Below are 11,000 nucleotides of genomic sequence, written 5' to 3' on the forward strand. Positions count from 1 at the left end.
TGAATTGGAACTAGACTGACAGGGACCAGGGGAATCTTCCCTAGCAGATCCACTGGTTATAATGGAGCTAGGGGACAAAAGAAAAAAAAAAAAAGGAAGTGGAATTTTTGGTTGATACGGGCACAACGTATTCAGTGTTAAACAAAGCTTTAATGCCTTTGGGGATGATTATATTATGGTAAAAGGGGCAACTGGCTAAGGTGAAAAGGCTTATTTTTGTAAACTATTAAAATACCAATTGGGAAAACAATGAGGCATCCGTAAGTTTTTGTATATGCCTAACTCCCCAAAAGCTCTTTTGGGGAGAGATTTGTTAGAACACTTGGGAGTGACCATTACATTCAAAGGAGGCGAGATCACTTTAAAAGTAAACAACCACCAGTACATAGAGATGTTAAAGCTTAGTTTTGATCACTAATCATGTCGAGGGAGAAGTCAGATTGAATATACTGGATCAGGTATTTCCAGGGGTACGGGCTACAAACATACCTGCAAGGGCCAGTAATGCACCCCCGATACAGATTAAGCTCAAGGAGGGAAAACAGCCACTCAGGATTAAACAATACCCCCTGAAAAGGGAAGACAGGGAAGGAATTTGCCCAATGACTGAAAATTTCCTACAGCTAGGACTGCTAAAAGAGTGCCAATCTGATTTTAACACCCTTATTTTACCTATTCCTAAACCTGATGGGTCATACCGGGTGGTACAGGACTTATGGGCTGTTAAAAACATAACTGAGGATCCTTACCCTGTAGTAGCAAATTCATACACTTTGCTAACATGCTTAACATCAGAGCTAACTTGGTTTACCATTCTAGATTTGAAGGATGCTTTCTTTTGCCTCCCTCTCCATGAATCCAGCCAGAAAATCTCTGCATTTGAATGGGAAAGCCCTAAGAGTGGGTGCAAAATCCAGCTCACGTGGACGGTGTTGCCTCAGGGATTTAAGAACAGTCCCACCCTGTTTGGAGAACAACTTTCAAAAGACTTAGAGTCCTGGGAAGCCCCACCAAAAGAGGGGAAGTTATTGCAGTACATAGACAACATCCTAATAGCTACCCAGACAGAAGAGGCCTGTGTGGCCTGGACGGTATGACAGGATGGTGTAGATTGTGGATCTACCATCATGGACTGATTGTTAAGCCTCTATATGCACTACAACAAGAATCTTCAGTGGGCAAAGGAAGCCACTTGAGCCTTCCACCAGTTAAAAAAAGCACGCCTCGATGTCGGCACCAGCCTTAAGGCTCCCAGACGTGAGTAAACCATTCTTTCTTTTCTCCCATGAGAAACAAGGAACTGCCTTAGCACAGGACTTGGGCCTGTACCGGTGAGCAGTTACTTTTTTTTCTAAGCAATTGGACTCTGCAGCTGAAGGATGGCCTGGATGCCTCAGGGCCGTTGCAGCAGTCGTACTAAACATCCCAAGATTCACCCTGGGCAGAAAATGACTATGCGGGTGTCCCATACAGTGTCTGCAGTGCTGAAAGTGAAAGGCGGGCAGTGGCTTTCCCCACAAAGGTTTCTGAAATATCAAGCCATCACGGTAGAGTGGTGGAGCAAGATAATGTAGAGATAGTGGTAACTAACATTGTCAACCCAGCTTCTTTCCTCAGCAGAAACGAAGGAGAACCAGTACACCGCGACTGCCTGGAGACTATTGAGGCCACATATTCCAGTAGTCTGGATCTGAAAGATACCCTTTTAGATGACGCGGAAACCTGGTTTACTGATGGGAGCAGCTATGTCATCAGTGGGAAATGGCATGCTGGATATGCAGTTAGCTAATAGAATCCGGACCATTACCCATAGACATCTCTGCACAGAAGGTAGAACTGATTGCTCTGACTAGAGCTCTGGAACTGGCAAAAGGAAAAAGCATAAATGTCTATACAGACTCAAGATACGCATTTGGAGTTGTGCATGCACATGGCGCCATTTGGAAGGAGAGGACTGTTGAATTCACAAGGAGAAAAAAAAACATTAAACATGCACAAGAAATATTGAGACTGTTGGAAGCAGTCCAACTACCTGAGAAGGTGGCAATTATGCACGTCAAGGCACACCAGAAGGTGAGCTCAGAATTAGAGGAAGGAAATGAGCTGGCAGACGGAGAGGCAAAAGAAGCGGCAAAAGGTGAGATAACAATTGAAGGAGCTTTAATTCCTGATGGGAAAATTTCTCTGGAAAGTAAGCCAAACTATAATAAGGAAGATCAGAAACTGATTATAGATCAAGATGGAATATTTAATGAGGAAGGGTGGGCTAGTACACCACAGGGGAAGATAATTGTTCCCTCATCTTTGTTATGGTCCTTAGTAAAGAATGAACATCAAAAACACACTGGGGAGTGGATGCTTTGTATAAGTGTTTGATAAGCAAAATTATGGCTAGAACTCTGTATGCTACTATTCAGCATGTAACTCACCAGTGTGATCTCTGCCTCCAAACAAACCCCAAAAGTAATCCTAAATCCAAAACGGGTCAAATTGGGAGGGGCAACGAACCAGGACAACAGTGGCAGATCGACTTTACAGAACTGCCAAGAAAAGGGGGATATAGATACTTGTTGGCATTAAAGGATACCTTTTCATATTGTCCAGAAGCCTTTCCAACTAGAACTGTGAAAGCTTGAGAAGAAACGCAATTGATACTAAGGACATATGCCTTGATACAGAACAAGGCATTTGTCACTTTGAAATTCATCCAGACATTACTCAAAGGACTGTACTTGCATATATATTGTATATATTGTATATACGTGTGTGCTTAAGAACTGCTTGTGCTTTTGCGAGGATAGATAATGATAATGAAATCGTCACTGTTAAGAAACATTCTAATTTTTGTATTTGTAATTTTACTAAGATCACTGGGTGTGACTTTACATATTCAGCACCAGGGGATCAAAAGGGAGGTGATCCACCATTGTTGTCTTTTGTTTACTCTAATGTTCTAGAAGTCCCAGGCATAATGAAGGGACCTGCTTTTCGGTAGCTCTGCAGGACCTAATGACATTGTAGATGCATCGTGAAGAGTTTTCAACACAAGGCAGGCAGGAACTGTGGCAGTAAGTTGTGGGTGTGCTGCAACAGCACTCCAATATGGACCAGTGTGATGACAGCAGGGTCGCTTTCTCAGCTGTAAAATATTCCAGGTTTTAGTCGTAAAGGCAAATAACTCAGACAAAGCATTCTGAGAGGTGCTTTTTTTCCAAAAAAAAAAAAAAAAAAAGAAAAAACAAACCAAGAAAACACAACTTCTTCCGTTCCAGGATGGAGAAAAAAACTTGCTCATTCTGTAAAGATAACTACCTGCAGCATTTGAATTTTGATCTCTATTCAACCTTTCAAACACCATCTCCTCACAACAGCACAGAAGACCTTCTGCGCTAGTATTGATACTAAATATGTATAGGCATATTGAGTAATCTAATGCATATGTATACCTTAAGAGAATAAATGTAGAGGGAAAAATGACCCTGGGTGTGCATACTTTGAGGGAACTATCCCCATGCACCTCAGCACTGAATAAAAGCATACCTACTTTACAACTTTAATGAGTTGTGGAGTCAGTCTGCGTATCAGTAACATGCTTTGCTAAGCATTATATTCTAATTTTATTTTATTTTTTTAATGATGGTGCAAACTACATCCATGGAGTACAGGATAAAAAATGGCTACAGTCTACTGAGGAAAAGATGCATCTTTCTTTTATAGATGACTTATTTCTAATACAATGCATTCAATTTTGGTCCTTAAATGTGACCTCTGCCTTCCCCTCTCACCCTCCCCAAACCAACAGGCCTTTTTGAATTATATAAAACCTTGTTTTCAAAAGCAGTTTCTTTGGGTGGGTTCTGGGACTTATGTGAGATGCATTGGTGAAGACTGGAGGAAATGCACTTACATCGAGCTTCATCAAAAATACTGATGGGGAGCTACTAACTGCTTTGGGAAGTCATTGAATGACAGTGATTGAAAGGAGCATGACTAGATATTCCGGTTTTTAAAAGGATTTTATCTATCATTATAAATGATCTATAAACTAGGAGAAGTCATTTAATCCATCACTGATGTATTAAATGATGTATCACTGGTGACTATTGTAAGTGCGCAGTCATTAAATTTGTCTGTAACAGTTCATGGAAATCTCAGAAAATGTCAAGAAAAGGCCTTGTCAAGAAAAAAGGAGAGAACAGAATTTCACTGCTGAATGTCAGTTTACAACAGCTTGCTGCCTAGGAAAGTGACAGTATTTTTCTTGAGTAACCCTGCAAACAAGAACATTTGAGTAGTTATTCAGTAATATAACTATTAGTTAAAATTTAACAAGTCAGCCTGTGTATGCTGCGTGACATTTGATAGCAACAGCACTTGAAACATTTACTTATTGTTTCCTTACCATTAATAATTAAATACCTAAGTTCCCTTTTGCTTTTCCCTTCTGTTAAACAAAGCACATCCATTTGTAGATTTAAACGGGCCACATTTTCTGTCATGAGCTACCAGAAATTTCAGCTATTTTTGTACGGTGCAATTTACCCTAATGTTAGAGCGAAATTATGCAGTTGTGGATTTGCTTCTAATTTTCTTCAGTGCAAGTTTCATATGATTTATTTCTTAAGCTTGTTGTTTTCTATCTCATAATCCAAAAGATTGCACCAGAGAACAGTTGATAGGAAGCTAGGTTTGGTTACAACATGGGGTGTGTTTTTGCAGAGTATATATGTATGTGCTTGAACAGGTTCTGGAGTGTGGCATCATGTTTCTAAATACAGATATTCAAGTATTGGGTGTCAAAGTAGAAGTGGCCTAGTTGACAGTATGGTGAAGGTTTGCAGCTTCACTGAAGTAAGCAGTTAAACTCTGACATCAACTGAGCTTTCTAGTAAAAGACTCAAGCTCACAGCTCTTAAATTAAAGAGGAAATTATGGTTGGTGTAGATCAAATAGAGGAGAAAATACAGGTCCAATGTACAGGTCAGGTACACATCCCTCTTCTACCCAACATGGTAAAGAGGAAGCAACAGAACAGGAATACAACCTCATCAGATGCAACAACATCCCATTAGTCTGAGGCTATAGCACCATCTATGGGTTAGATTCTTGTCCAAACCACCTGTCCTACTCTCCCCTTCTGACAGTTCTGCACAAGAAATCCCGAGCCCCAGCCCCTTGCTCCATAACCACCCCGCTCTCCAGACAGGTAGAAATGCTATGTTGCCTCCTCACAAGTACCTACTGCTTCAATGGGGAGGTCATCTTTCTTTCTGCTCTACAGGACTGTCATGGTTTAAACCCAGAAACCACACAGCTGTTCTCTCTCTCTCTTCCCCCACCCCGCTCCTGGAGGGATGGGGAGGAGAATTGAAAGAATGTAACTCCCACGGGCTGAGATAAGAACAGTCCAGTAACTACGGTATAACACAAATCACTACTGCTGCCACCAATAATAATAATGATAAAGGAAATAACAAGGGAAGAGAATACAACCGCTCACCACCTGCCAACCGATACCCAGCCTGACCTGAGCAGTGATCTAGCCCTTCCGGGTAACTGCCTCCAGTGGGCATGATGTGTGGTGGTATGGAATGCCCCTTTGGCTAGTTTGGGTCAGGTTTCCTGTCTCTGCTTCCTCCTGGCTTCCCCTCCTCCCTGGCAAAACATGAGACTCGGGAAGTCCTTGGTCAGAGTAAACATTACTGAGCAGTAACTAAAAACATCGGTGTTATCAGCGATGTTCCCAGGCTGAAAGTCAAAACCACAGCGTTGCACCAGCTACTAAGAAGGAAAAAATGACTGCTACTGCTGCACCCAGCACAAGGACCCTGGCCACATTTGAGATCCTTTCCTCAGAAGTGCCTGTGACCAGCTGCCCACCTGCACTTCAGATGCGCTGTGTGGCACACGAGTCCTCACTTGGGTCTACTTGCACCTTTAGGTAGGACCTGCTGTTTGGGGGCAGGACTTGGAAGGCACTAGGGAGGGAGAGAAAACTGACAATTTCCCTAGGGCGTTCTGGTGAGAGGCTGAAAGACAAGATCTTTCTGAAAAAGTTTTTTCCCTCCTCACAGGCCTCTGGTGTGGTGAGACATCTGTCTCAGACCAGAAGAGTTAGGGCGAGGGACATGTACACCCTGAGAGTGACTTTTGGACACGGCCAAACAAGCTGCTGGGGGCAACAGCCCCGCAAGCTTGTTATTTCTAGTCCTTAGTACTCACAACAGGGGCGACACTAGCCTTCAAACTTTTTAAGCTGGGTGAAGCAGCAGTGGGAAGGTGCTTAGGGCCTGAAGCGTTGTCAAATATGGATTCTATCTTGCTCCCACAACACACGTAGCAGGTCTGAGCCTGATGCACAACTTCCAGCGCAGCCACACTGGCAGCTGTCCCGCCGCCACGTAGCAGCCAGTATTTCTGCCTGGTACCAGTGAAATGTATGGGAGAAGGGAGCTCCTATCCTGGTTGCCTCCACAATGTCACCATGGCATGGGCAGGGGCTGCCACACGAGCTGGAAGAGCTGAGGGGACTTACAGATAACACGTTTTTAAAATTATTTTATTACTACTTTTTTTCTCATCCAGCATTCTTTGGGAGCTCTGAAGCGAGGTGGAGAAGGCATCTGGTGTCAAAGCAGTCCCTGATGAGGCAGGATGACTTTCCAGGGTTCACCGTTAGCTTCTAGGCTTTCAAAGAGCCGCCACTACCCCCGCACTCCTCCCCTCCGACACAGTACGGCCGGGATAACAAGGAGCCAGTCTCCCCCGCTGCTCCCCTTCCCATGCGAACGCCTCGGTGCGCTTCAGGTTCATTGGGTAAAGGCGGGGAGGAGCCGCAGAGCACCGCCCGGCCGGCCATCACACAGCCTCGGCGCACGCGCGGCAGTGGCACTACGCAGGATGGCGGAGGAAGAGTGAGTGTCGTGTGGCGTGGCGTGGCGTGGCGGCGGAGTGGGTGTCCGCCGCCATCCGCGGGGACTGCGCGGTGGCAGGGCTGGGCGCTGCGGTGGTGTTGGATGTGACCGGCTTCTCCTTCCTCGCAGGCCAAGGAGGCGGATACCGCTGGTGCCGGAGAACTTGCTGAAGAAGAGGAAGGTCTACCAGGCCATCAAGGCTACCCAGGCCAAGCAGGCGCTCCTCAACAAGCGCAAGGTAGGGGCTCGCTGGAGGAATGCGGGGCGGCGGTCCCCGGCCCGGCTTTGCAGCCGGGAGCTGACGCGTGGAGGAGTTGGCGGCTGGCGGCAGGAGCCTGGTTGTAAGGAACTGCAGTCCAGAGCGGATCTGCAGCGTTGCAGCAGCCGTCTGTCCACATTTTTCGGAGGAGGAAATCGTGATTCCCTGCAGGCTTAGAAACGATCTGAGTAATGAGCTTTATCTGCGAGGGGGATGCCCGAGCCCTGAGGGTGGGCAAAAGCTAGGTGCTGACACTGTATTGATAGCAGGATGATCCTTTGGGTTGTCTCTTGAGGGGAAGCTTGAGTCCATTTCTTAAGTGGTTTGAGCATTTTCTCCGTGTGTCTCTGAAGCCTCTAAAGAGGGCAGAACTTTTTGGCTTGTTATACTGAAACACGAGCTTAATGAAGTTCCTCTTAGATCAGTGATTACCAGGGTGCCTGTGTGTAAAGCCACGCGTGATAAAATGTAATGCTCCTGAGTTGTTTTGTTGCCGTGGGATTAACACTGTCTGAAACTAGTTCACCTTTGCACCATAAACCTTGATGGAGAAGGTGTGCTTTTCTGGAGCACGTTTAGAGTTAGCTGCCTGTCATGAGCTAGATAAATCTGTTAGAGCATAGGTCATCATGAATCCTTTTTCTGCATGTAGGGTGGCACGTGTTCCTAATACAGAGACTCCTTGCACACATCATGTGGCTTCCAGGCTTGCAGAGCACAGCAAACCTTTATATTTAAGAATTGCTCAGAAATGTCCTGCTATATCTCAGATAATATAGCAGGTGCCTGTCTTGGAAGTGGTTTGAAGCTTTCCCAGTGACTGTTCTTTGGAGTTGATGCAGTTATGTGCAAAGCTCCAGCCATTTTTGATAGATACTGCATTTGTGTTTTTAAATATCTCAGTAGCTTGCTGTATTTCTAAGGTGGAAATGGAGGCATAAGCAATAATGTTAAATAGCTACATGTAAGATTCTAATTAGAAAAATTACCTTAGTGATGAGATTTTGAATAGGGCTTCTCGTTTTGAAAATTCAGAATGATTTTATAGGTAATATCTAAGGTGAAATAGAAGACACATAACATCAGATTCTTTAATTTAAAATAACATATAATTTAGACAGTAGTGCATGTAAAATATTAGGAGTTGAATATGCAAGGTAGTTACCATATGATTTAGGTGGATGTACTTGTTCCTGAGCTAAGCTAAGGATAGGCATTTAAATATCTTAAAAAAAAAAAAAAAGCTCTAAATTTTCCCATAATTCTGATTTTTTTTTTTTTCCCTAAGTGCTCTGGATGTTCTGTATTTAAGTTAGTGATACTTAATAGTTATTTGAATGCTTGGATGTTGGTTGTTTTGTTGCCTGTTTGCCTTAGTAGAAGAGGACTTTAAAGCTGGTTTTATTCTTTGGGATGGTAATTTTGAGTCACACCAGGGTATTGTTGTAGCATCTGTTCTGCAGACACATAATGTTGTTTCTGCCTCTCTCAGTGACTGGCTGAGCTGTGTATGCAGTTGTGAAGCTCTGTCTTGTCTGTGGCTGTAGATGCTTCCATTTGATTTCTCCTATGCCTGCTATGCCTAGAAGTATTATAGGTCTTGTTCTGCTTTTTCTAGTGTATATTTTTTCTTGAGGGGAAAAACTGTCAGTTCACTGTATATGAATTCTAGCTAGCTACTTGTAAATTTGTATGGTTTTCCTCAGTTCTGTCTGTTTTGGGCTTAGATTACCAATTTTATTTTCTTCCAGTTCTGGAGAAAAGTAAGAAGAGTATAGTTCATCAAGTTCTGAATTTCTCTTGGCCTTTGGAGATGCAAACCCCTCAGACTGCTGGGAATGGTGATGACCTTTTATCCTTTTGCCTTTAGCACCAGAAGGGAAAACAGCTCCAGTTTAAACGCCTGGAGGCTTTTGTTCGAGATTCATGGCGCAGACACCGAGATGACACCCGGCTGAGGCGCATGGAACAGAGACCTGCGCAGATGGCTGTACCTCAGGAGCACAAACTAGCCTTTGTTGTGCGTATTGCAGAGTAAGAAACTTGTGTTACTCCTTCCCTTTATTACTGCTACGATGTATAGCTGTCATGTCTAAGCAAAGGAAGCATGATCAACCTAGACATACCTCCTTGCAGGTAATCTGAGGCCTTTTGTTGCTGTATTAGAGAAACCTGGTTACTAATAGTATTTGTTTTCTGACTCAGTATTAAGGGGGTGAGCAAGAGAGTAAGAAGAGTGATAGAGTTGCTGCGGCTCAGAAAAACCTTTACTGGAATATTTGTTAAACTGACTCCGTTATTGCTGAAGATGCTGCGGATTGTGGAACCGTATGTTGCGTGGGGGTGAGTACCAGTCTGTGACTTGGGAATAGTTTGCATGTAAAGGTCATAGCTTAGTCACTTTGCCACCAGAGAAGTAGGATAGGCTTTCCCTGTGTCTCATGTCTCTTTGTTAAAAGATCTGATGTTTTCTTTTGTACAGGCACCCTAACCTGAAATCTGTACGAGAGCTCATCCTGAAACGGGGCCAAGCCAAGATTAAGAAAAAGAGGATGCCTCTGACAGACAATATGCTGATAGAAGAACATTTAGGTGAGGAGGAGAATGAAGAAATGAATTGAGGGAAGAGGAGGATGTTACGAGTTTGTAATGTGACCTAAGAGGGAGGGAGGAAAAACTTGCAATACCTGTATATGGAGGAATGGCAATTCTGATGTAGTGTGAGGAGAGATAATAAAGTTGGCGTCTTGAGTACATCTTGGTGGGGGCAGGAGGGAGCAGGCAGCTTTTTGTTATTTTACTGATTTCTGGTTGACTGTTTTTTAATTTTGTTTTTTTTCCCTGCAGGGGACTGTGGTATTATTTGCCTGGAAGACCTTATTCATGAGATCCATTCAGCTGGGAAGCATTTCAAGAAAGTCACGAATTTTCTCTGGCCATTCCATCTGTCAGTGGCTCGCCATGCTTCACGTAACAAAGTAGGTTTCCTCAAGGAAATGGGTAAGCCTGGCTGCAGAGGCGAAGCAATCAACCAGCTTATACGTCAGCTGAACTAGTCAGGTGAGGAATGCCTGTTGTATAACTTCTGAATCTTATCCTTTATTGAGTTTCCTAAGAATAACTGCCACAGAACATGAGGGGGGCTTCTTTTTGATTCTTCACTCTACAGAAATGATGTGTATGGTAGGGAAAATAATGGAGAGTGTGGGTCCCATTAGGTGTCAGCAAATCTGTTGGATACCTCCATAAGGGTCTGGCTCCTGGGAGACTGCATTCATGTGACTTCTTTTTTTTCTTTGCTGTTCTGCAGGGTCTTTGTGAAAACTTAAGGATTTGGACCCTGTTCCTTCTCATATGCAGTTCTCATGGACGTTATCTCTGTCCAGTGATATACTCTAGCTCTTGACTGTATATATTTTTATGTACTTTTCTCTATAAATTAAAAATACACAGCTGGTTATGGAGATGGGATTTTGGGCTGGTCCTTCTTAAAGCAAATAAATTGTGCTTGGTACAAGGAAAAAGTGACTTGAACTCCCTGGAACAATCTGACTTCTGCATCTCTGCAACACAGGTTTTTTTTTTTTAATACTCATTACTGCTGGCTCTATACCTGTCACTTCCTGATCTCATATTGATAACGCGGATTAGCTCCACAACTTGTTAAAAGTTGTAAAGTAGGTATGCGTTTATTCAGCTGAGGCGCATGGGGGATAGCTCCTCCAAAGGCATGCGCACCTCAGCGGCGTCTTCCCTTTACATTTATCCTCTAAAGTTAATCATATGCATTAGGTTACTCAATACATCTATACATATTTATGTCTTAT

At 43.6% G+C, this 11,000-nt stretch overlaps 1 protein-coding gene across 1 annotated transcript; it reads left to right on the plus strand.

Moving 5' to 3' along the window:
* The first annotated feature begins 6,639 nt into the window (after positions 1 to 6,639).
* Positions 6,640 to 10,697, plus strand: RPL7L1 (ribosomal protein L7 like 1). The gene is made up of 7 exons (XM_065685800.1): positions 6,640 to 6,914; positions 7,044 to 7,152; positions 9,044 to 9,207; positions 9,379 to 9,516; positions 9,656 to 9,765; positions 10,021 to 10,233; positions 10,484 to 10,697. The coding sequence occupies exons 1-6, from the start codon at positions 6,655 to 6,657 to the stop codon at positions 10,227 to 10,229; spliced, it is 990 nt and encodes a 329-aa protein (XP_065541872.1). The 5' UTR covers positions 6,640 to 6,654; the 3' UTR covers positions 10,230 to 10,233; positions 10,484 to 10,697.
* The last annotated feature ends 303 nt before the right edge of the window (positions 10,698 to 11,000 follow it).

This window comes from Lathamus discolor, chromosome 1 (assembly GCF_037157495.1).
Source record: "Lathamus discolor isolate bLatDis1 chromosome 1, bLatDis1.hap1, whole genome shotgun sequence".
NCBI lineage: Eukaryota > Metazoa > Chordata > Aves > Psittaciformes > Psittacidae > Lathamus > Lathamus discolor.